The 24,442-nt window shown below is 56.5% G+C and overlaps 2 protein-coding genes across 7 annotated transcripts in view; one reads left to right on the top strand and one right to left on the bottom strand.

Moving 5' to 3' along the window:
• TOX2 (TOX high mobility group box family member 2) overlaps positions 1-10,015 on the top strand; it is a 129,085-nt gene extending 119,070 nt beyond the window's left edge. For 5 of the 6 annotated variants that reach the window (XM_032838567.1, XM_032838570.1, XM_032838571.1 and 2 more), the window contains exons 4-8: positions 2,563-2,802; positions 5,069-5,296; positions 5,711-5,791; positions 6,437-6,832; positions 7,524-8,193. In XM_032838567.1, the coding sequence (XP_032694458.1) occupies positions 2,563-2,802; positions 5,069-5,296; positions 5,711-5,791; positions 6,437-6,832; positions 7,524-7,931 (1,353 nt within the window). In that variant the 3' untranslated portion in view covers positions 7,932-8,193. Of the gene's footprint in view, positions 1-2,562; positions 2,803-5,068; positions 5,297-5,710; positions 5,792-6,436; positions 6,833-7,523; positions 8,194-9,870 lie in introns of those variants that run through there. The other variant, XM_032838572.1, reaches the window with a different exon arrangement.
• Positions 10,016-19,996: 9,981 nt separating this feature from the next.
• Positions 19,997-24,442, bottom strand: part of JPH2 (junctophilin 2) — a 62,647-nt gene continuing 58,201 nt past the window's right edge. The window contains exons 4-6 of the mRNA XM_032838588.1: positions 23,165-23,883; positions 22,280-22,374; positions 19,997-20,943 (exon numbers count right to left, since the gene is read on the bottom strand). Coding sequence (XP_032694479.1) covers positions 22,294-22,374; positions 23,165-23,883 — 800 coding nt within the window. The 3' untranslated portion in view covers positions 19,997-20,943; positions 22,280-22,293. The remainder of the gene's footprint in view (positions 20,944-22,279; positions 22,375-23,164; positions 23,884-24,442) is intronic.

The following is a 24,442-nucleotide window of genomic DNA, read 5'->3' as shown; positions in this document are numbered from 1 at the left end:
CAAAAACGATCGTACCCTAAGCCATCATGAAAACCCCAGTACCAAAAAGATAATATTCTAGGAATCATGTTTTCAGACCATCATAACAAAAGGATACATTAAATAAGGACTCTTCTCCAAATAACTTTAGGTAAAAAAATCAAATAAAATCTTCAGTTGTAGAATATTTTAAAAAATATTTATATGATACAGTTAAAATGCTCCTCATGGGGCAAAAATCATAGTTATGGAGCAGGGGTTCTCAACTTCAGCACAATTGACATCTTTGGATACATAATACTTTGTTGGATATGTGTGTGTGTGTGTGTGTGTGTGTGTGTGTGTGTAGGAAGCATTCTACACATTGTAGGACATTTGGGAACACCTCTGACCTCTCTCCATGAGATGCTCCTAGCACCACCTCCACACACACACATCAGCTCTGAAAGCCAGAAATGTCTCTAGGCATAGCCAGGTTTCTCGGCAAATGGTCCCTGTTTGAGCCTCTGCCCTAGATGCTAATATTATTCAAAAAGAAAATGTGGAAGTATAAATAAATTATTTAATTTGAAAGCTACATAAAAAGCCACTGATGGTACCTTCATAGAAAAGCAAAATTTAATTCCCAGAAAACTTGTCAAGCTGATTTTTTTAAATATAAGAACTGATTCATTGGGGAGTTAAAACATGTAAACCTTTGAGAAGGAATTTTTTAAAAAGCAACATGCATTCACAACAATGCAACTGGGAATTTAACTACAAAAAGCATAGAAGCAGGTTAAAAATATAGCAATATTATCCTAGGTATATGCTATTAGTGCTAAAATCTAGATGAAGTAGGCAGTTTAAAAAGTATAAGTTTATGTAGCTAACCTATGTATGTAACTCAAGAACATATAGGAACCAAAATAGCCATGGAAAATATTATGAAAATCAGCCTTTCAAAAACCACACAACAGAAATGCCAGCATTTGCCAAAGATAATTACCTCCCCTCAAAAAAAAAGTTTAAGTGGAGAGAAACCTGGAAAAGAAAGTTCCTCAGAACTGAGGACACACCAGACAAATTCAAACAAATACATACCCAGGCAAGGATGGCGATGTTCGGATCAGACTCCACTGAGCTGAAGGCAAAAGGGAGGCGCTCTAGATAATATTAAAATTCAATCCATAATGAAGATGTAATAGGCAGTCTTCCTTTTGCAATAAAAACCAACATCACATTCCCCAAACAAAACACTTTAAGTGTTGAAGGAAGATTGTGATGGAAACAGAAAAGTTGCAGGCAACTTAGACATGCCAAAAAAGTCAGGAAGGAATCAAAACCATAGCACGTGGCCTTTAAGAAACCAGATTAATCTGCACCAGACTCGCCCTGTTCCTGAGGGCTAAGGTACAAAGTATAAAGATGTTTCGGTCCTAAGCTAGAGGGAGTGCAAGTAGTACAGAGGATGTCCTTTGATCACCTGTGTCACTAGAAATTAGTAGCAAAGGGAAAAGAAACAAACAAACAAAAAAATGAACCTCTTAGACATTTCAAAACTTTCTTTTTCCAAAACGTTTTTTTAAACAACTCTTGGATGAAAGAAAATAAAAAATTGAAATAGACACTCAAAAAAGAACACTAATGAAAATCTAAACGTGGTGAAGTCTATGAGAAATGTCAAAGCCATGCCCAGAGGCAACTTCATGGCATGCAACGTATTTCTAAACGTTGAGAATGGAAATAATGAATTAGAAACGTGACCAAAATCGGGGGTGGGGGCGGCGGTGGGGGAGGGCCGGGCAGGGCAGAAAGAACAGTTACACGTCTTTTAGAATCAAAGGATGTAATTAATAAAGATACAGATGATTAGATATTAAAGAATCACAAAACAGAGAAGCGATAAACAAATATGAAATCTGATTCTTTTGAGGAGAAAACCTCCCACATAATAAAAATGGGAAAATCCATGAGCTTGCCTAATGAAGAAAACATGAGAGGAAAACACAGCTACTTGGCATCAGAAATAACAAAGGGAAAATAAACACAGATGCAAAAGCAATAAAAGTAATTATAAGAGGATGCAGACTGGTATGCCGCACTCCACAATGTGCGTGTATATGTATTTAAGATATCTAAGTGAAAAGGACACACTGTCCCACATAAGCGTTTAGTGTGAGCAATGCCTGTATGTGAAAGTCAGGATCTTTCTTGTAGTCCAAAAATTACCAGTTAGAAATATCATAGGGAAGATTTAATAAGAAAATTACTGGCTGAGAGGAAGAGAAATATATAGCTTTATTAATTCTATGTATTTAACAAACCCTTACCCAATATATGACTTACAAGGTGCCAGGCACATTTCGTCCTAACCAACACTTGAAGGTATGCTTAATTATTATCCGCATTTTTCCAACAAAGAAGTGGGGGCACAGAGAGGTTAAGTAACTGGGCCAGAGTCACTCAGCTTATAAGACACCAAACCAGGGGAGCTCAGCCCACAGTGCCACAGTCCACAGCCTGCCCCTCCTCGGAGTCCCACTGTGTGACAGGGGCAGGCAGGTCCCCTCTAGCTCACCATGCCCTGTTCTCCTCTCTCAGATCCAGGAGATGGTCCACTCGGAGGTCGCTGCCTACGACTCCGGCCGGGCGGGGCCCCTGCTGGGCCGCCCGGCGATGCTGGCCAGCCACATGAGTGCCCTCAGCCAGTCCCAGCTCATCTCTCAGATGGGCATCCGGAGTGGCATCGCCCACAGCTCCCCGTCCCCCCCAGGGAGCAAGTCAGCCACGCCCTCCCCCTCCAGTTCAACTCAGGAGGAGGAATCAGAAGCGCATTTCAAGGTAGGTCGGGAGGCCACGCGGGGCCCTGAGATGCCCTCCCGTCAGGAGGCGGGGGAGCCCTACATGGAAACGGGCATCACTGGCCTGGAGACCAGACCGGAAGAGCACAACTGTAGCATTTGCTGGAGGGCACAGAGGAGGGAAATCAGCAGGTAGCATGGGGTCTGCCGGCTGGAGTCCCTGGTCAGTAGAGATGGCCGAGCTTGGACTTGGGGCTATCTGGCTGCAGCCGCTAGATTTGCTGAGTGTCCTTGCCAAGCTGTGCCCCTCCGCTCCCAGGGCCTTGTGTATAAAGCAGAGACAATGCTCACCAGTGGCCGAGGGGGCGGAGGAGAGAATCCTGTGAAAACGTGGTGAGGGCTTATTCCTCAATGGCCCGTGGGTCATCTCGGTGACATTGATGGCATCAGCAAGATCCTCAGGGTCACGTCTTATGGCCACTTTGGTCTTGCAGGAGAAGGTCTTCTGACAAAGGTGTGCAGCCCAGCAGAGGACAGCTCTGGGCAGCACCGGAACTGACACGTTCCCCCTGGGGACATGCCCCCCACCCCCAGCACCCCTAGAATCATGGGTGGACCTGCCTTTAAAGAACACATCAGGGGTGAGAGGTCACTAGCTGTCCAGGCTTGTCCTTCCTTTGCACTGACAGCTCCCCCTGGCTGTGGGAAGGCATCTGGTTTCACTGGGTGGAAGACCGAGGCCGGAGAGCCCAGGGATGGCAGCGCTCACTGCGACTCTCCCCATGAGCCTGTGGCAGAACCTAAACGTGATCCCCCAAACCTCACCTCCATTTCTTCTTCCTGAGGGCTCTCATCCCTTTCCCTGTGGGGGCCCTGCAGACGCCTGGGGCAGTAACAGTGGCGCCCGTGCCACCTGACCGGGACCCTGACCGCCAGGGCTGGGTGGGCACCTCTGGATCTGGTCCAGCTGCATCCCCACGGTAACTTGCAGGAGTGGCTTTATTTTATCTTATATTTAGCACACCCCATTGGGGCTGAATACTGTTCTAAGCACATAACCAGTATTAACCCATGGGGTCCTCATGACAGCCCTGTGTGGTCAAGGCCAGTGTCCTCTCCAACTGGCAGATGGGAAAACCCAGGCCCCAGAGAGGTTAAGTCAGTTTGGCTGCAGAGAGAGGCAGGAACAGATGTTGTAGGGCTACCAGCTTCCCCTCGCCATCGCTCCCAGTGGCCCACGATTTCCTTACTGGTTCCTGGTGTCATCTGCTTGGTGCAGAGAGTGAGTCTTCACTGTAGGATCCAGGGCTTTGACTAAAGTTCCTGGTCCCCGTGTGACCTGAGGGTCCTACTGGTGACCCACTGAGGTCTGTGGCCAACATCCCTACGCGGCTCCCATCCCGCAAGCCTTGAGTCACACACTCACAGGATTGCGGTCCTGCTTCTGCGGCCAGGTGTCCGGAGAGAGGCCACGCCCACCGAGTCACATAACCTCTTTCCAGTCCTACAACTTCACAGGGCCCCGGCACTAAGTCTCCTGCCCCAAGTCGCACACCTGAAAGTTTGTGGATGACTAACACAAGGGAGGACAGTTCAGAAAAATTGATATCCTCAAAACTTGGGCTGAGCCCAGGGCCACGCGCACTTTCAGTGGCATACCACATCCATAGGCTCACGCGGGAGCCCCCAGATTCTCTAGGAGAGCGTACCGTTGTTGGTCCTGATCCATTAGGGGATTTTACACTCTATAAAGGTAGATGTTACCTTGGGAAAGAAGTGGCAGAAAGGTAAACAATTTTTGTCTGATTATAAGGTGAATTAATGTCTCCCTATAGAGATGCAAATGACTTCTGCCTGGGAGAAAAAATTAAAAGCCCCAAAGGTGATCCGTTTCATTGCTCTGTAGGGCACTTTTTCTCTTTGAATCAACTTTGCCACCTTGCTGATTTTCATTCATGAGTTAAACAGTAACCCCGGGGTTCCTAACTCCTACCTAGGACATGTGTGTGCGTGAGTGTGTGCATGGGCGTATGTTTGCATGTGTGTATGTGTGTGCACGTGTGTGTGTGTGTGTGTGTGTGTGTGCTTTGCCTCTCACAGAGAGCAGTGAGCATGACAGTGTGGCCCGCATGGCCTGAGCTGGAGCCCGGGATGTGGGCCACCCGCCGTTGCCTACTCGCACTCAGAGCTGGACAGGCGGGCAGTAGGGCTGCTGGGGAAGGTCCCCTCTGCCTCAGGCTGGGGTGGGGACCTGTAGGGGGATGCCCATGGCATCTCTGTTTTTCTGACTCCTTTCCTCTGTGCAGATGTCGGGAGAGAAGAGACCTTCCACTGACCCAGGAAAAAAGACCAAGAACCCAAAGAAGAAGAAGAAGAAGGACCCCAACGAGCCACAGAAGCCTGTGTCGGCCTATGCGCTCTTCTTCAGAGACACTCAAGCTGCCATCAAGGGACAGAACCCCAGTGCCACCTTCGGGGATGTGTCCAAAATCGTGGCCTCCATGTGGGACAGCTTGGGAGAGGAGCAGAAGCAGGTGAGTCTGTCCCTTCCCGGGGCTTTGAGGCCCTGGAGCCAGTGACAGACTTGGAATGCCTGAAATCAGGAAAAGCCTCCTGCAGGGGTCTCTCCTGACTCAGTTTGCCCATCTGTAAGCTGGGAAGCTAGAGCCCTTCCAGTTCTGCTGTTTGCTGGCTGCGTTCACTAGTGGCCTAACCATTCTGATTTCTGCTTCCTCTTCTGTTAAGTGAGAATAAGCATCTCTGTCCGCCTTGTCCCTCCAACCGTGCCAGCCTGGAGACCAGGCCAGGGCTTCCTCCCCACTGACCGTGTGCCCGGACCCTCTCAAGGGCATCCAGGGAGAGCAGGGAGCAGAACGAGCTCAGAGGCAAATGCCTCTGGCTGATCACCTGACCTCTCCCCGATGTTGCCCATGTTTTGGATCTTTCAGGCTTACAAGAGAAAGACCGAAGCAGCAAAGAAGGAGTATCTGAAGGCTCTGGCAGCCTACAGGGCGAGCCTTGTCTCCAAGGTAACACCCTGGCCCGTTAGCCCAGCCCCCATCAAGGGGGGCACTGAGGCCCTTGGGAAGGGTCAAAGCCATAGTTCCTGGGAAGGACAGAGAAGCCCGGTGGGGTCGCTTCTCCCTGCACCTGCCGTGTGCCACGCTCATGCCCGGCGCTTTATATGCATGCTGTTTCATTTAATTCTTCCAAAAAGAACCCAGCATTCGGTGGGTTTAAGCAGCTTACCTGAAATGAACGTCGGGGCGTTCGTCTGGAAGCTGTCACCGAGCGCAAGGCACATCCGTCAGGCCACAAAGGGCCAAGCAGGGAGGGCGTTCCAAACCAAGGGAAGAGCACAGGCAAGGCGTAGAGGCTGGAGAGGAGCGTAGAGGGAGGCCTGGCTGGATGAGGCCAGCATCACGGGCCAGGCTGAGGAAGCTGGGCTTCCTATGGGCAGGGGAGCTCCAGGAATTAACGCAGGGGGCAGTTGATGGTCAGAGCCAAGTGCACTGAGGACCAGGGATTACCTCTGGTTTGCCAGTAGCTCCCTGCCAAGGGGCCAGAGAGCCAGCCAGGGACCGTGTCGGTTGGTTGCAGACCCAGGGGGTTTCATGGCCCAAGTTCTGGCTTATTCTTCTTCTCCAGAGTGACTGATGTCTGTCTCCTTGCAGAGCTCCCCAGAGCAGGGTGAGACCAAAGGCACGCAGGCGAACCCGCCGGCCAAAATGCTGCCGCCCAAGCAGCCCATGTATGCCATGCCAGGCCTGGCCTCCTTCCTGACGCCGTCAGACCTGCAGGCCTTCCGCAGCGGGGCGTCCCCCGCCAGCCTGGCCCGGACGCTGGGGTCCAAGACCCTGCTGCCAGGCCTCAGCGCGTCCCCGCCGCCGCCACCCTCCTTCCCACTCAGCCCCCCACTGCACCAGCAGCTGCCACTGCCGCCCCACGCCCAGGGCACCCTCCTCAGTCCGCCTGTTAGCATGTCTCCGGCCCCTCAGGCTCCGGTCTTGCCCACTCCCATGGCACTGCAGGTGCAGCTGGCAATGAGCCCCTCACCTCCAGGGCCACAGGTAAGCAGGGCCCCATGGGAACGTGCCCTTCAGATCCCTGTGTGGGGAGGGCAGGCAGTGCGGGATTTCAGATGCTGGCCCCGCCCCTTGCCGGCAGGGGCCCCTTGGCCTCGGGACCTTACGTCTCTGAGCCTCAGTCACCACATCTGTGAAGTTGGGTCTAGTCCACCTTCCTTGAGAGGTACGGGCTGCATCGAGCAGTTGACAGGTCCCCAGAGTCTTCAGAGTCTTAGGATATCCCAAGCCTGTCCTCTTGCCCTCTGTCCAGTTCTGCTCTCCGGCCCAATGGGCTGAGGCCAAGCAGGTTCTGCCAGGTCAGCCCCAGCCCCTGGCTCTCCCTAAAGCCTCGGAGGCCTGACCCGCTGACCGTTCCACTGATGCTGTTACAAGATTCGTGTCGCTCAGTACAACAACTCCATTTTACAGACTGGGAAACCGAGGCCGGAAGAGGAAAGGCCCTGAAAGCAGAGCCCTTCACTTCCGGATGCAGCTGGGAGAAGGGTTGAATTTCCCAAAAGGAGCTCAGCTCCGGGAGGGGAGGAAGCATTGCAGGCAGAGGGGCGGAGGCCAGGTTTTTAGAAGCCGAAGGAAGCGTCCCTGTGAGCTCCCGCGGGCAGGGCCAGTACCCCCAGCCTGCACTGCGCTCCCCATCACCTCTGCCCTGCTCACCCGCCTCCTTGCCCCTTGGCAGGACTTCCCTCACATCTCCGAGTTCCCCAGCGGTTCGGGACCCCGCTCACCGGGTCCGTCCAACCCCCCGAGCAGCAGCGGCGACTGGGAGAGCAGTTACCCCAGCGCCGAGTGTGGCGTCAGCACGTGCAGGTGGGTCCCCCCGAGCACCCCACTGCCGATGAGCCGAAGAGGGGGCACAGGCCGCCCAGGGATGGGTAGAGGCGAGGCCGTGTGGGTCACTGCGGCCCCGCAACCGTGCCTCCTGGGGCCTGGCTGCCCGGTGTCTTCACGAGAAGACGCAGAACAAAGCGAGACCCCAGAAGGACTTGGCGGGTCCGATGCCAAGGCTCTGCTTGGGAAAGGGGCCCAGCTTCCGTCCGGCTGCACCCCCCGCTGTCCCAGTTTGCTCACGAGGGCTGTCTTGTGACATTCAGGTCGGGTTCCCTAGAAGCAGGGCCCGGGCAGCAGGATTTGGGGGCCCTTGATGACGCTGAGGGAGGTTCTGCAGGAGGAAGGAAGGGAGGGAGGTGGAACCAGGCCAGGGAAGGAGCCAGCGAGGGTGGGCTCTCAGCCAGAGACTCGCTTCCACCCGATCCCACTGGGAGCACAGAGGGCACCACAGACGGGGTCCCGCCGTGAGGTTAGGGTTTTTTGTTCCCCATGTCAATCAGCCATTGGCAGTGGGCTGCCCGGGACGCAGCAGATCTCTGGAGCAGAGGCCACTGGGAGGGCAGTACGGGGATCTAAGGGCAGCACCCCCGGTGTCCACCGCATCCTCAGCCAAGGGCCAACGAGCCAACAGCAGGAGTCACACGCCTTACTGGGACCCCCACTGCTCCAGTCCAGGGCCCCTCTGACATGCCAACCCCCAGGCCGCTTGGCTTCTCTGTGGTCTTTACGTGGACCTCATCCTCCGACCTCCCCTCCCATCCTTAGCCTTTCAAGGCCGTGCTAGCTGCCCTTCCTCACCAAGGTCTTCCTGCTCCAAGAGTCAGTGACCTGTCATCTCAGCCAGCTCAAGAGGGAAATGGGCGGAGAGGGCACCCAGTTCCTTTACCCACCAACCTCGACTCCCATTCCCCTGGCAAGAACCAATTCTGTGGCTACCACCGGGGTATGGGGTCCAAGCAGCGGCTCCACATCCTGGAAGGCGGGACAGGTGGCCGTCCTTGCTGCCAGCCTCCAGCTGCCCCTCGCCCCAGCTCTTCTGCTCCTCATTCAGCCAGGGTGGCCAGGGAGCCAGCAGACACGGCATGTGCCCACGGCTGACTGCCGGTGTCCAGTGAGAGTCTACCTGTGCAGCAGACTCCGCTCAGCTGGAATCCCCTTCCCCCCGCCCCCAGCAGGTGCAGATCCTCCCATCCTCCCACCACCACACCCCAGCAGGGGCAGACCCTTCCACCCCCACCCCCCAACAAGGGGCAGACCCCCCACCCCTGCCCTCCTGCTGCAGGCTCCTTTCCCCAAGTCAGAGTGTGGGGCGGGGGGCTCACTAGTGGACTTTATGGAACGTGTCCGAGCTTCCCCTCGACACGGAGGGCAGATCGCAGCAGCACCTGCTTTACTTGGTTTTTTGAACGCAGGAAGGACTGGAGTGTTATTTGCAGGCGTCCACATGGGCTCCAAGTAGGCCCGTGTGTGCTGGGGACCGATCCCCACCTGAGTCTAGTCGGCATCTATGGCCACTCACAGATGGTTTTCTTGTCCTATGAGAGTGTTTTAAGACCTACTCCCTTAGCAACTTTCAAATACAGGAACTTACAAAAATACAGTGTTATTAACTGTAGTCCCCACGCTGTCCATGGCAGCCTCGAGGCTCACTCATGTTAGACCCTGAAGTTTATGCCTTTTGACCCTTCCCCCATTTTACCCCCCACGCCCACCCCGCAACCACCACTCCGCTCTCTCTGCCAGCTTGGTGTGGGGTTCGTGTAGACTCTGATACTCGCTATTTGTCTTCCTCGGACTTATTTCTCTTGGCACAATGCCGGCAAGGTCCCCCTGGCTCTCCATGAGCGAGCGCCGTATTTTAAAACACAGAAGGCGCCTGCCCTCCTCTGATTCCGTGTGAAGTTTGCAAATAGCTAAGAAAGGCCCCCAGAGATGGGGGAGGGGGGGTGTCTGAAGGACAGGGCGGAGGACTCCTCGGTCCCCAGCTGGGATGGATGCTAGGAGAGGAGCTTGGTTCGGCTGGTGGCCTGTCGGGAGGGACCCGCATGCCCCACTCATCCTCAGAGGGGCAGTGCACATCCAGGGTGGAGGTGAAGGCCAGCCAGCAAGCAGGTGGCCCAGCGTGTCCCTCCCCACCCCCCCGCCTCCCCCGCCCCAGACTCCCATGGCTCTGACAGCCCCTCCTCTCTCCCCAGCCTGCTCCCCAGGGATAAATCGCTCTACCTCACCTAATCCCGCCTCCCCTCTCCTCCCTGAGGCTTGCTGGAGGGGCACTGCTCAGAGCCTGAAGGGCCCACAGCAGAAGGGAAGCCTGGGCAGGAAGCAGGATGCCTGGGCAGGAAGCAGGATGACTGGGAAGAAAGCAGTGACACAGCGACAATGCCCCAGGGCCGAGTCTCTTCCTCGACCTCCCACCAGACCCTGCAGAGGTGGTCCTCCGCCCACCGCCGCCCGCAGTACCTGTGGGCACCTTCTGCCCCCGGTCCACCTGCTCCGGGGCTGCCGTGGACCCCGCCCCCGTCCTGCACACCGTACTGTGTCTGGACCTCCGGCCCGGCCCAGGCTCCCCGGCGGCTGCCCTCCAACCGAAACCCACCCCCAGATGCATGGACCCAGGCCGTCTGGCCGAGGACGTGCAAACGCGCTTTTATGGTGTGAACAAAGATTACCAAACCTCTGAACTGTTGGTTCCATGTAAGTAGTTGACTAAGTGTTTTAGACCCGGGCTGAAGACATCGATAAGATGATTTTGTGGGGAAGGGGAGTAGTTTCCTTTAAGGGGAAGAGCATTTTATATGACCCCTTAGCACATTTTCTTTTTTTCTGTTTTTGCATTTTCTCTTGAGGGAGACGTGCACAAAAGCAGCCGCCAAACTGTCCCCACCCCCCGCAACCCCCTGCGGCCAGAGCCAGACCCCTGCCCCGTGAGGCCAGAGCCTGACCGCTTAGAGCCCACACTTGGAGACGTTGCGCTTTTTTTTTTTTAACCCTGTGTCCGTCTATTTAAAATTGCCAACACGACTTTCATCTATTTATGAAGCAAAGTTGAGAACAGAAATGCAGTTTATCATAACGTGTGTGTGATTTTCAGGTTTGCTTTGGGTTTTGGTTCTTGAAGTTGTTTGCAGCGGTTTCCTGGCCCTGGCCAGTGTCCGTCCTGGTGCCCAGTGCTTCTCTCGGTTTCTTTATAATAAAACTTCTGAAAAGTTGAAAACCCGTCTGTGTCTTCGTGCCTGTGGTAAGCCAGAGCCAGGCCTCATGACATCGCGTTTGGTGGCAGCTCTGCCAGCTGACAAAGCCCTTGATGTAAGTGGGATTTGGGTCAAGTCTCACCTGCCGTGTCCTCCCCATGACGGTCTGAGTTGACCGCGCCCCCCTTCCCCTTGCTGGCCTCAGTGTTGTCACCTCCAGAAGTAGGAGGACGATGGTGCCAACACGCGGGGTCCTGGTGATGAGCAGGGGTTATGGGCACTGAGCACCAGCTGTGCGGGGAGCAGGAACCCCATCTGATGGCGCCTGGGGGGGCAGGGGGCTTCTTTGAACCTGAATGTAAAGGGGCATCCCAGGAGTGCCTGAGTGGCTCAGTGGGTTAAAGCCTCTGCCTTCGGCTCAGGTCATGATCCCAGGATCCTGGGATCGAGCCCTGCATCAGGCTCTCTGCTCGGCAGGGAGCCTGCTTCCTCCTCTCTCTCTGCCTGCCTCTCTGCCTACTTGTGATCTCTGCCTGTCAAATAAATAAATAAAATCTTTTAAAAATAAATAAATAAAATAAAGTGGCATCCCAGACAAGGGGCTCTAACCCAGATTTCTTGACAGATGTTAGGTGGTGGTACTTACAAAAAAAAAAAAAAAAGTAGGGACGCCTGGGTGGCTCAGTTGGTTGGATGACTGCCTTCGGCTCAGGTCATGATCCCGGAGTCCCAGGATCGAGTCCCGCATCGGGCTCCCAGCATCATGGGGAGTCCGCTTCTCCCTCTGACCTTCTCCTCACTCATGCTCTCTCTCACTGCCTCTCTCTCAAATAAATAAATAAAATCTTTAAAAAAAAAAGTAATAATTATGTGATGATTTTAAAGTACCTGGAAGATTAACCGTTTCTTGGTATGGAGGAGCTTTTGGGAGCTGCTCCTGCTGGGCCCCGTGACATGGTTATTTTGGGGCGGGGGCCCCGTTACCTGGATGGAGGAGCCTCCCCCTTCCCCTGTCCGCTCTCAGGGCCTTTCCCTCTGTGATCCCGAAGCCTCCCTTCTTCCAGAAAACAGCCCCAGGCCTGGCACACAATCTCTCTGTGAGCAGTTTCCTCACTGGAGGGCATTTTGTAATCCACTTTGGAAAAAGAAAAAAGAAAACCAGACGGACAACAAAAACAACACACTGCCCGTAGCATCACTGCAATGTGAGGCATGAATATTTCATACTGTTACAATTTCCTTTCCTGCACGGAGCTTGTCAGTAACACGGTGATGACTTAGTTTAATATTCAACTCCTGCTTCTACATGTGAGAAAACAGCATCCTTGGGATCCATGCAGACAACCCCAAATAATGAGGGCCAGGCTATCAGGTTCTTGCCTCGGAGGCCCCCAAGGCCAAGGCTGGCCTCTCGTGGCAAGGGGTGCTCGGGGACGAGGGGAGCTCTGCCCAAGCAGAGTCTAAACACCCGGCCTTCAGATGTCGGGTGTCGTGGTACCCCCAAGCTGCCAAGGTCGGTCTGTGCTCTGGATCCACCACACTTTGAAGCCCCATGGTATGGCCTAGAATCTAGAGCCGTGCCCCTGACACTGGAAGGATCAGCAGTCTCTGCAGCCCAACCCACTGTCCACGGAGCCGGCCGTCCACGGAGCTGGCCCACCCAGGGCCCACGCACCTGCTGCAGAACCTGCCACCCTGCGCCTCCTCCCATAGACATGCTGGAATCACAGCAGAGGCACGGGCTGGGCAAAGGCCAAGACTCCGGACCCCAGGAGGAAGAGGTGGTTGGGCCCCAGATTGTCCAACACTAATCTTTCCCTGGAGGGCCCATAGGAAGTTCCACGTTAGACTTGAAGATGGGCAACATGGCACGGAGATGGGCAACATGGCCCGGAGAGGCCTTCCAGTGACTCTTAAAAGAGTCCACCATGCCGAAATTCCATGGTTCATTCTGCAAGAATACAAACAGGTGAGCCCTTCCTTTCTGCCACAGCTGAGCCCCAGGGATACTGGGGGAATCCGACCCAGATCCCACCCCTAGGAGCTTAAGGGCTAGCTGGGGAGGCAGAGGAGGAAAACGGTAATATTGAGTTATAAAATCTTAACTTTATATTATAAATCATAAAAATATAAAGTTAACTATACTCTGTGACAAGTCTGAAAGGCGGAAGGGGCCAGGAGAATGCAGAAGAGGGGGGCCCCCAGCCTAACCAGGGGCCCCAAAGTTTTCTGGGGTGAGGCCATATCGGGGCTGTGCCCCGTGCAGTGAGTGGGCCTGAGCTGGAGGATGGACATGAGGTTCTAGGGCGCCCTGCTTTCCTGATTCGGGACCCCCAGACGCTGTGGCTCTGTGATCGTGATTCTCATCCAGAATTTTGGAGAATTCCTTCTGGAAGAAGCTGCGGCTGAGTCCACACAGCTGCGTGGGGATCTCTGAGTCAGGAACAGGGACAAATGTCCTCAGGTGGAAGGGGACCCGCACGCACTGTGCATGTTCTCAAACCCTTGACCTCTGCATGCACGTGCTGGGTCTGGGCCAGCCCGGGCTCCCCATGTGCTGCAGGTGGTTGGGGGCGGTGTGTATCTGCGTGTACTGTGTGGTGTGCGTGTGGAGGTGGTGTGAGAGTGGGTCCTGTGCCCATGTGTGTCACGTGGGGGGATGGGTGAGGTGTGCAGTGGTGTTTGTATTTGCATGTAGTGTGCACACATGTATTTGTGTGCTGTGCATGTGTGTTTGCCATGTGCACATCTGTGCCTAGTGTGGGTGGTGCACGTGAGATAAATCTTCTGTGCATGCCGTGTGTGTCTGTAGCCGGTGTGCATGTGGGAGAGGATGCATGTGTGCACTGTGCCCAAGACCATGGAGATGCTGCACACACTCACACCACACCAGCACACAGGTGCACATGCACACACCTCACACACATTCCCGGTGCACAGTGCATGGCCCCGGGACGTGCACACCATACGCATCACACACCACATGCACGCGAGGCCCGTGGCCTACATGTGTGCAATGTGCACACATATACCATGCAATGACATGCCGCACACACATAGACATGTGTACACGTACCTCACACACATGCGCACTATGTTCACACCCATGAACCCAACCCCCCACCCCAGACACAGAAGTGCATCCTGCATGCACATGACCATAGCACACGTACGCACACGAAACCACACAACTACGCAGACTTCTGCACATCACGTGCATATCCATGCATCAGGTAACGTGGGAATGAAATGTTCTTGAAAGTTTGAAAGAATTTGAGTGCAAAAAATCTGACATGCCATTAGGTTCTGGGGCTTTTAAAAAGTTGCCCAACACATCCGTTATCATAAGCAGCTCTGCTCCCTAAATTGCCCCAAATGAATAACCCGAAGCCCATGGATGCAGAGGAAGGGACAGGCACTCCAAAGAAGCAGTGGGGCTTGGTGGCGGGGAAGAGGGGGGCGCAGGGCACAGGCTGCCTGGAGAATGTGGGGCGGCCCCAGCTGGCTGAGCCACCTTCCTCTTCCCCATCCTCCCAGCAGCCCCATAGTAACTGCGGGCCAGGGTCCCCTATTTCCCTAGCGTGGCCAGGTAAGCTAATGTTTACTGCTGGGTCATGTTGTGTCCTGTAACTATTTTTCCCCCAAATAATTGTTTTTGCTTCTTGTTTTTCGGGTGTGTACTTTCTGTCTCTGTCACACGGGCCTCCGGGACCTCACCACCCTGTGACTTGTGGCTTGCTGTGCAGGTGCTCAGATGCTGGGGCTGGGCTGGCTTCTCTTCCTGGAGGCAGCTTCAACCTGAAGCTCCCTTGGGCTGTGATTCAGCAGCTCCCTTCTCTCGTCTCCACCTGGGGGGTCCTCCCTTTCCTGGTTCCATCCTGTTCTCTCTCTCTCATCCTGCTTCTCTGGGGCGGTGGAGCACATCTGTACCTTGCTCTCTCTCTCGGAAAGGGCCCATGGGACAGAAGGGGGCCGTTTATGAGTGTTTTCACTCCCCCTGTGCCTCCTGGGCCCCAGCTTTGCTCTTGCCCACTTCCCCTCTCCGTTGCTTGCACACTCCCCCTTCCTTGGGAGCTTTTCCATTTTTTTGTGTCTCTGTGACGGGAGGCAGGGATGTACGCGTGGGTGGGACTTGCTGGGACGCCTGTGCTGGACCCTCCCGCCCCGCAGCCTGCTAGGTTGCCTCCCCGCTCCAGCTTGGGTCTTACTCCTAGAGCACGTGTTGCGAAAGCAGAAGGCAGGACTTGGCTCCCTGGTGCTCTTGTCCATGAAGAAATGGTGGCTCCCATCCCTGATAGGAGGGGAATGTGGGGAACAAAGCAGGCCAGGGAATTGTTCCTTGGAAGGGTCTGGCACAGGGCAGGGGGGTGGTGGTTGTGCCGTGTCTGGTCCCTGGGTCCTCCTCTCAGGCCGGCTCCTCGGCGACGCCCGCGTCCGCAGCTCAGCCAGCCCTTGTCCAAGCCCCGAGCCAGCCCTTGTCCAAGCCCCGAGCCAGCCCACCGCCACGGAGACGGGGGTTGGGCGGGGGGCAGGTTGCTGGGGGCGCCGTAACCGAACGCCGCGGCCTGGGGGGCTTCAACAACATTTATTCTCTCACACTCTGGGGTCTGGAAGGCCAAGGTCAAAGTGTCGTCAGCGGGGTTGGGGTCGTCTGAGGCTCCTCTCTCTGGCTTGCCCACGTCTGCCTTTCTTCGTGTCCTCACATGGTCTCTCCTCCCTGCAGAGCCCCTCGTGTCCCCTCTGTGACCAAATTTCCTCTTGTTGTAAGGACTCCAGTCCAGTTGGATGAGGGCCCACCCAATGGCCTCATTTTATCTGAATCACCTCTATAAAGGAACTGTCTCTAAAGACAGGGACATTCTGAAGTACAGGGGGTTTGGGCTCCGACATATGAATTACCAGGGAGACCCGGCTCAGCCCTAACAGTCCGGGTGGCTGGTATTGATTAGAAACTCTGCAGCGAGGGTCAAGTCCAACCATGGGCTCATGGGCCAAGCCAAGGGGAACCGTCCGAGACCCAGTTCTGGAAGGATTCTGCCTGGGTGTGTGAGGAAGCCAGACCACTCCGCTGGGAGGAATATCGTCAAGTCAAAGGGAACCAGAGCTGGCTCCCGCGCCCCACCGGCAGTCCCGGGAGGCCCAACATCTGGCACAGGGCCATACACACCGGAACAGCTCGGTTCAGACTCGGGTTCAGACTCGGTTCGTGGACATGTCAGGGGAGAGCCGCCCCCCCATCCCCGGAATGAGCCTGGGCCACAACCATCTGGCATCTCTCCCAGCTGTGCCTCCCTAAACCTCCAAGCTCCCCGCCTTGTTTTTTTCTCTACATCTTCTGATTCCAGTCCCTGAAATGTTGTTAGCGGAAATGGAGCTGCAAATTCAGATGACCCCAGAGTTGGGCAGGCAACATAAACAAAGGAATGAAACAGATAACAGACGACTTGGGGTGTGATTCAGTGGAAAGTGACAGCCCTGCCAAAAAGCATTTGAATTCAGCGTGTTTTTTAAAACACCGCGCTGGCCGAAGCAAAACTGGCCTGCCAGCCAGATGCAGCCTCTGGGCATCGAATTGGTGCCTTCTGCGGAAGGCATGGTTAAGAGATGGGCCTTGAAGACAGAGCTGGTTTTGAATCTTGGCCTTGTATCTGCAAAACACAGTGGTGTTTCAGATCATAGAGCTGGTGTGACAAACAGGCGCAATAGTGCACGTGAAGTGTTCAGTGTGGGGTCCGGCACGTAGGAGGTGCTGAAGTTACAGGACCTGTCATTATTGTGGTGACTCAGAGGAGAGCGACAGTGATGCAGTTTTTATAAAAGCAGCCTTCCTTCTCACGAGCAAACGGATGAGACCGCTCGCATGTGGAGCCATGGCGCCCCCCGGTGGTCACACTCGGTCCCTGCAGCGCATAACTGGCCAAAGGAAATGGCTAGGAGCCCAGTTGTGCCTTCTGGTCTGACAATGGGTTTGAATCCAGTTCTGCCATGTGCGAGTAGGCGACAGTCACTCACCTCCACCCCTACCCTCCATCTCTGCACCTCCGACAATTATGATCCCATGGGGTGGCTCTGACAACTTCATGAGACAATATAATATCTCCAGGCAGGCAAGTGATATTAATGGTCATTAGTAAGCACTGGCTGTGATCCTAGCAGGATCCTAGCACAACGCCAGCTCCATGGCAGCGCGATCCTAGCACTCAGAACACCACTAGATCCACGCGGCCAATATCCTTCCATCTTGTGAGGAGGAGAAACAGATGAACGTCTGTTACTTTTTTCTTTTATTGGGTGGAACTGAGGAGGGGTTACTCTGCCTTGGAGTCCCTGATCAAGAAAATAACCCCCCTGTGGATACCTGAAATCTCGCCAGAGCAAAGTCTTCCTTTGATTAAGCATTGCTCTATCCAGACTCGTCTTTTACAGTGAACATTCCCCTGGAACTTTCAAACACCCCAGTGAGGATGAGTGTATCAGCTACTTTCCTCCCAGACAGGAGGGGCTAAGGGGGTACCGCGGATGGGGGACACTTTGTACTGTCGTTATCACCAGCTGGACCCCCACTCCACACACACCCTTTACCCCACTTGTTTTTCTTCCGGGAGAGGTGACTTCCTTCTCAGGGACCAGAAGGGGATGAGGAGCCCACTGAGGGAGTCTTCCTGGGTAGAGAGCCCTGCCCTCCAGCTGCTGAGCCGTCCCCAGAGGCTGGAGGACCCGAGGCTAGACTGGGGTACGGAGTGCAGGGCCCCCTCCCATTTCTCTCTGGAGCAGCAAGTCCCACAGCAGCCCCGTTCCTCCTCCCCCTGCTCACATGCCTCCTTAAAGGATCCTGGGCTCTTTTCCCAGCAAACTGAAGTTCCTTCTTCCCAGATACCCCAACAGAGAGGTCCCTGAGTACCTTTCCCACTGCCCTGGAAGCTTCTTGCCAAGACCCCAGGATAGTGGTCAGTGGTCATAGGCCCTGGCAATGCCCACGGGGTGGTTTCAAGTTCCCCTATGGCACAAGACACCTTAAATGAAGCCTGGACATGGCAGAGCAGGGGCCAAACTTCCTAGAGTGGCCACTGGCCAAGACTGGGACAGTCCGTGTGCGCGCCTGAGCCACCAGGGGGCGCCCGACTCTGACCAACCCTCCCTGGCTCCTACAGGGCTTGGAAATGACATTTTTCTTTTTTTAATTTCCCCCTTCCTATCCTCCAAATAAGCCTTCTTTTCAAACCGTCCAAGGTAATTCTAATGCAGTCATCCTCTGCCCTCACCCCTTACTCCCATTTCCTACACACACACACACACACACACACACACGTCTACAGACCCTCCTTCCCTCAGTGGGTTTTGTTAGAACCCCTGCAGATTTAAGCAGCTCCCTCCATGTCCTCTTTCCTACCCTCACCACGCCTCCAGTGGTCTCTCCGAGCCCATCCTTCTTCCTGGGATTTCTGGATCATTCCAGGGTTTACCACCCACAATCCCCCTCATCTGGTTCTCGTGGCACTGCCTGTGAAGAAAGCCACGGGCAGGGATTCTGTTCTCCTTGGCAGAACAGGAAACTGAGGCACAGGGGAGAATGACTGGTACACAGAGAGCCCGTGGTGGCACCAGGGAGAGAAGGGGAGTCCTGGTCCCCCACTCACTCTGGGAGCTGCCAGGGGAGGGGCGAGGTGGAGGAGCGAGGGACCCTGTCCCATGGGGCAGCGGCTATGGGAGGATCTTCACAGGAAGTGCTTCCTCACAAATGAGTTGGGACAAACTGCTTTCCTGCCACTGACTTGCTGTGTGACCTCCGGCAATCTCTCCTCTCTGGGCCTCTGTAGAGAAGGAAGGTGGCCTCTAGGTTCCCCCACTGAGACGCTCTGTGACTATCTAGCTGGGACCTGGGTCGTCTCCATGCCTTTGGGGCTTCTGGGGTCCTCAACCAAAGAGCAAGAGGTACTGGGGTGCTCGGCGGCCATGATCCAAGTCTCCACGTCTCCACTGTTCCTCAGCTGGGCTTTACCCCAGGAGCAGCAACGTTTCGTGGAATCCCCACCATGGTCTCAGGAGGGAGGAGGTACTGTTACATCCCCTGTTTAGAGATGGGGAAACTGAGGGTCTGAGGAGAATAAGTGGCTGAGCAGGACAGGAGGCCAGGAAGACCCAGCCTCAAAGGGTGGGCTCCTTCTTCTACCATACGCGGCTCGCTGCTCAGGGAGGGTTCTGGAAGTCTGCTTCAAAAATTCACAGTTTGCCTTAGAAAGTCTTTGATCTGTCCCAGGTGACCTGAAGCCTTTCAGCTGCCCCGCAGGAGGTATTACGGGAACTGTAAGAAAAAGAAAGTGCCCCAGCCTCTCCTGCGCTCTTCAGCCGGCCCCTCAGGCGGGGCCCACAGACAGACACCGCAGCCCCTCCGGAGCCCGCAAGCAGGTGCAGGTTTATCGCTGTACAGACCGTAGCATCCGAAAGCCTCACCCCAAGCACCAGCTCTAACCCTAGGCCCCGCAGCTCTGGTACCCAGAAGCTTATCTCCAGCACCGGGCCGGCCCCAAACCTGGACAATGCCCTCAGAGCCGAGGCCTGGGGCCCACCAGCCCTGAGCAGTGCCCCCAGGCCGGCCGGGTCATTCCCTCGGAGTCCAGAGAAGCCCGAATGTGGGTGCGGAGCCACGGGCTGCCTGAGGATGGGGAAACCGCAGTCCAGGATTCCAGCCCCGCCATGAGGCCCCGGCTGCAGCGGTTGAAACAGCACTTGCGGAGCTGGAGGAAGGTGCCCGAGGGGGAAAGGCGAGGCCAACCTCATCAGAAACAGACTCGAGGTTGGGGAGCTGCCGTGGGGAGGCTGGACACCAAAGCCCCAAGGTCCACAGAAACAAGCAGGAGAGAGCATCCCCACAGCTCTGCTTGGATGCCATTGTCACCACCTTCCCTGGGTTTGGAGGGGCCCAGACGCCCCTTCCCTCCATCCTCCCAGGTGCAGGGGTCCACGAGCCCTCAGCCTCTACCCAGCCGTAAGCACAAGGGACCAGAGACCCAGTGTGGTACAAAACATCTGTAATGAGCTACATGCAAATACCATCTTCTTCCAAGCAAGCCAAGGGGCTCAGTATTCAACGGACGACCCCCACTGGGGACCCCAGACTCAATCTTCTCTCCCTGGGAAACGACTGTTGCCAAACAGCCTGTCTTCGGTACCTGACTGAGAGTGTGCCCCAGGGAAATCTGCCCGGGCTTCCGAGGGCTTCCGTGCTCATTCTCCCTTGAGGCTGCGGTGGGCCCTGGTGAGGGAAACCGACAAACCAATTCATAGGCCATCCCGCTAGCGTTCTCCTGGCGGCCCTGGGGGCTCCTGTGGAGTGGCCCTTTAGCGCTCTGGGCACACTGTAAACCCCAGGCGATGCAGCCTCGGGCTCAGGCACTCTCAAAGACTGGGGCCATCCCAACGGCCCCTGAGCCTGGCTTCCGGCCCAGGCTCCAGTGCCTCGTGTCCCCCCCTCTTCTCTTGGTCCAGAAGGGAAACTGACTGGACTGGTGGGAGGAGACAGGAGCACTGGGTCCCGGGATACTCAAACTGAGCATGTCCATTTCCTCCATTGTCGTCCAGAACATCTGTAAGCAAGGGACAGAGTGTGCGCTGCGTGGAGCCCACTCAAGGCAGGGCCTCTGCGCCGTCGGGGGCTGGGTCCCCGGCTCGCCCGCCCCAGGGGTCTGTCACTCCCTCAGCAGCCAGGCGGTTAAAAGAAAGGGAGCAGGGGTGGAAGGAAAGGGGCTGGGAGTTAGTATTACTATCCTGGTTTAGTGACCTCTCCCAAAACACACAAAAGCTCAGGGAAGGGGGACCCCAGCGGCAAGGTGAGAGAACGGGGGAGGATGAGGGACAGGCGCGCTCAAGAGACCAGGGCTCTTCCTTCGAGGCTGGGCACAGGGCTCCGGAGGATCCCCAGCACGTTCCGTTCCTCTGGGCACCTCTGTCACCCGGCGCCAGGGCCAGGGGAGGCCTCCTTAAACAGATGTGGTGTGGAGGCGAGCTGGACCTCAGTGCCACCCGGCCTGGTAGCGCAGAAAGGTGGGTCCCTCACACCCTCGGCAGAAACTCCTGGCTCTGCAGAGAGACAGTGAGAGGCTCAGGTGAGAGAGGGAGGGAGGGAGGGAGGGAGAAAGGAAGAGGCTGGGCCAGGTCCGAGGTGGGGTTCAAGCCTCAGGCGGGATGTCCTCTGGGGCCAGGACCCACCTCTCCCAGTCCCCAGGGCAGCCCGACTCAACAGAATCAGAGTCAAGTCCCTGAGGCTCCCTGAGGCCTCTCCCAGCCTTGCTGTCCCCTGGCCTGGTACAGTCTCCTGGCCCTCCCCCTCCTGCTGTCATCTGGTTGGCCCTTCCACCCTTCAGGCCATGAGGTGTCAGTCCTTGCAGCCAACTGGCCCAGATCCTGGTGAAACACGGGCCCCAGCAGAGCCCAGCGCTCAGCCCCATGGCACCACCTACCAGGCTAATATTGTCACTGGCTATTCACTGGGTGACTGGACAGGGAGTCCTTCTCCTCTCCTGGGACTGAGTGGGAACCTCCAGCCCACACTAAAGTAGGACTGAGAAAGGGGGTGGGGTGGGGTCTTAGGTTGGGGGCAGGGCAAGAGCCAGAAACTCTGTTAGCATCAGCAGGCGCAGGATTTGTGGTGTGAAGGCTGGTCCTGGCAGGGAAAAGATTTTCTTTCTCATGGATACTTCACCCTGAGACCCATGAGAACCACTTTCCTTCAGTCCAGGCCAGCCCAGCCCAGCTCCTTTTCACCGGGCCTTACCAAGCCCTCCCAGTTCCAGCACGGGGCAACCACTGACCGACAGCAGGGTTTCTGGAAGGGAGGGCTGGGAGAGGACTGGAGGCTGAGAGGCAGAGGGATTACGGACTGAAGCGGGCAAGAGAGAAAGGGAGGGCAGAGAGAAGAGGGCCTCTCAGGCAAGCTCCGGTGAGACCGTGGGAGTCTGGGGAGAGTCTGTTTGGCCTCACGTCTGGATGTCTGACTTCTGCATAATGACCTGTAAGTTACGGGTTTACTCTCATCTTCACCCCATTTCTTAGCGCAGGAGTGGGTCCCTGCTGTGTCCCTAGATCCCAGCAGAGCAGCTGCTCAGTAAATGGTGGTCAGATGAATGAATTAATGACGAATGAGTGAGTGAGGGAAGCCCCAGGGCTCACCTGACAGGCGGCAGGTGCTCTGCACATGAAGCGCAAACGAGGTCCGTGTGTGTGTATGTGTGTGTGTGTGTGTTCAGGAAGGCATGATCTACCAAAACCACAAATCCGTCGTCCCTCCCTCTGCTGGGGGCCGGGCCTCAATTAGCTGCAGGACTGACGCCCAGGGGGCAACATCCCTCCCCCAGCACCCTGGTGCCCAGAGTTCTCCAAAAGCTCCTGCTGGGGGTGGGGGGAGGAGGGGACGCACCTGGTAGACAAGGGTCAGGTCAGGAGGTGAACGAAGAGGATGGCCAGACCGATGTTAAGCAGGATCACCATGCAGATAAGGACAGTGTTGGGGACCTGGGAGCAGTGGAGAGAAGCTGAGTTCCCACGGCCTCGGAAACATCCCCTACCCAAGACCCAAGAAGGCTGGACAGAGGAGAAGAAACTTCTGAAAGAACCCTCCTGAGAACACCCCTCGTTTTGCTCACTGCTGTGTCCAGCACCTGGACAGCAGACCATCAGAGCTGGAAGGATTCTGGGAAATGAGTAACCAAACCATCTAGGGTCCAGAGAGGGACAAGGATGTGTCCCAAAGCACAGTGGGCAGTGCTGGGCCTGGAAGCCAGAACATCCTTCCTTTCCGCTAATTCCCCCATGGATGGCATCCATCAGTCCACACAACCTTGCCTCACTCATGGTCCCTGCGTTTCTAGCTCCCAGCCCCCTCCAATAAGCCCTATTGCGTCCTTCCTCCACTGCCAGGAAGCCCTCCCTGCTACACCTTGCTGCAGATGCTGCTGGTGCTCCGCTCAGATCGCCCTAGTTCCCCAGGTGCGCTCATTCCTCCCTAGCTGCTTAGGGCTCCCCGGCACCCTCTTCTCCAAAGCATTGCCCCCTGCTGACCTGAGCGCAGGCACAAAGGCCCGCCCCCTGTCCCAAGGTTGGGGGGACTCGGCCGGGATTCATGCTACCAGGTCCTGATGAGGCTATACTTGACGAAGCCCACATCCCTGCTGCGGTTTTCCCCTGCCCCATCCTGTGTCATGACCCTTCCCACCCCCAAATCCCCCCGCACTGGAATCCCACGTGGAGCCCAAGCACCCACGGGGACCAGAGCTGGGACACGCCCTTCTGCCCCCAGCCTCACCTCCTCCACCTCCACTTCGGCCTCGGCTGCCAGCGCCGCCTCCTTCCGAGACTTCTTCTTGGCCCCCGCCTTGGTCAGCCCTCGGGCCTCCGTCTTGCGGGCCTTCGCCTTGGGCTCGGCTCTAGGGACAATGGGCTTGGGCTCCAGCTTGGCCGGGGACTCGGGCGGGGACTCGGGCGGGAGCTCGGGGGCCCGCGGCGGGGCGGCGGCCGGCGACGGCGGCGCGGAGTCGGGCCCGGAGGCCTCGGGCTCGGGCTCGTCCTCGAAGGGCGGCGGCTCGGGCGGCGCGGTGCGCACGGCGTAGCTGTGGTAGCCCCGGTACAGCGCCACCTCGGGCTCCTGCGACGGCGCGGGCGGCGGCTGCAGCGCCTCGATGGCCATGTGCTCGGTGGGCGGCCGCGCAGGGCTGCGGCGACCCGCGCCCTCGGACGGCGTGAGCGGCCGGCTGCCCTGGGCGCCGTGGTCCCCGTTCCAGGCGCCCGGGCTCGCCAGGCGGTCCTTGGTCGCCGCCGGGCGGGGCCGCTTGGGCTGCGGGGGCGTCCCGGCCGGCGACGGGGGGCCGCCCTCGGGCCCGAGGGGCTCGTGCTCGTGCAGCTGCGGGCTCTCGCGGGAGCGCGGCGGGGGCCCCGCGGCCCCTGGGCCCCGCTCCGGGGGCTCGAGCAGGCTCTCCGAGTTCTCCAGGATCTCCTGCAGCAGCCGGCGCTTCTGATACTCGGGTCCTGCCGGGGGGAGGGGACAACCAGCGAGGCTGGCCTTGAACCCGGGTCCCACCGCCTGCCCTGGGCGAGCCCTTCAACCTCGCACAGCCTGCTTTAGTGACTCGGCCGGCACCTTCCCACCGACCGTCTAACGTGGGCCCCGCACTATGTCAGGCAGGTTCCAAAGAGCAGGTCGTTGCGGCTGCCTTTTAACAGCCCTAAGAGGTCCGTGCTATTACTGGCCTCGTGCTCACAGGGGACGAAAGGGAGGCTCAGAGACGTGACGTCACTTGCCCAAAGTCACCCAGCTCAGAGCCAGGACCAGCACCCAGTCCGACCGGCTCCAGAGTTTATGATCTTCACCGCGACACTGGTTTCCTTCCATTCCCTTACCTGAAAAATGGCCTAATCGTACCTATTTCATAAATACTAATGGAAGGGTTAGTGGGAAAAAATGCATGAAAAATGCGGAGCTCGGGGTCCGGCTGTTGCTACTACCACCCAGGGTGGAGGCAGCGCCGGGAGGTGTCGCTCTTCCTGGGGCCAGCAGGGGGAGCGCCTTGCCAGGAGGCAACTTAGC

The sequence above is a fragment of the Lontra canadensis genome, unplaced genomic scaffold (genome assembly GCF_010015895.1).
Source record: "Lontra canadensis isolate GAN:19392208 unplaced genomic scaffold, GSC_riverotter_1.0 scaffold105, whole genome shotgun sequence".
Classification (NCBI taxonomy): Eukaryota; Metazoa; Chordata; class Mammalia; order Carnivora; family Mustelidae; genus Lontra; species Lontra canadensis.
Note: the sequence above shows the minus strand (reverse complement) of the source record. Positions and strands in the feature narration are given on the sequence as shown.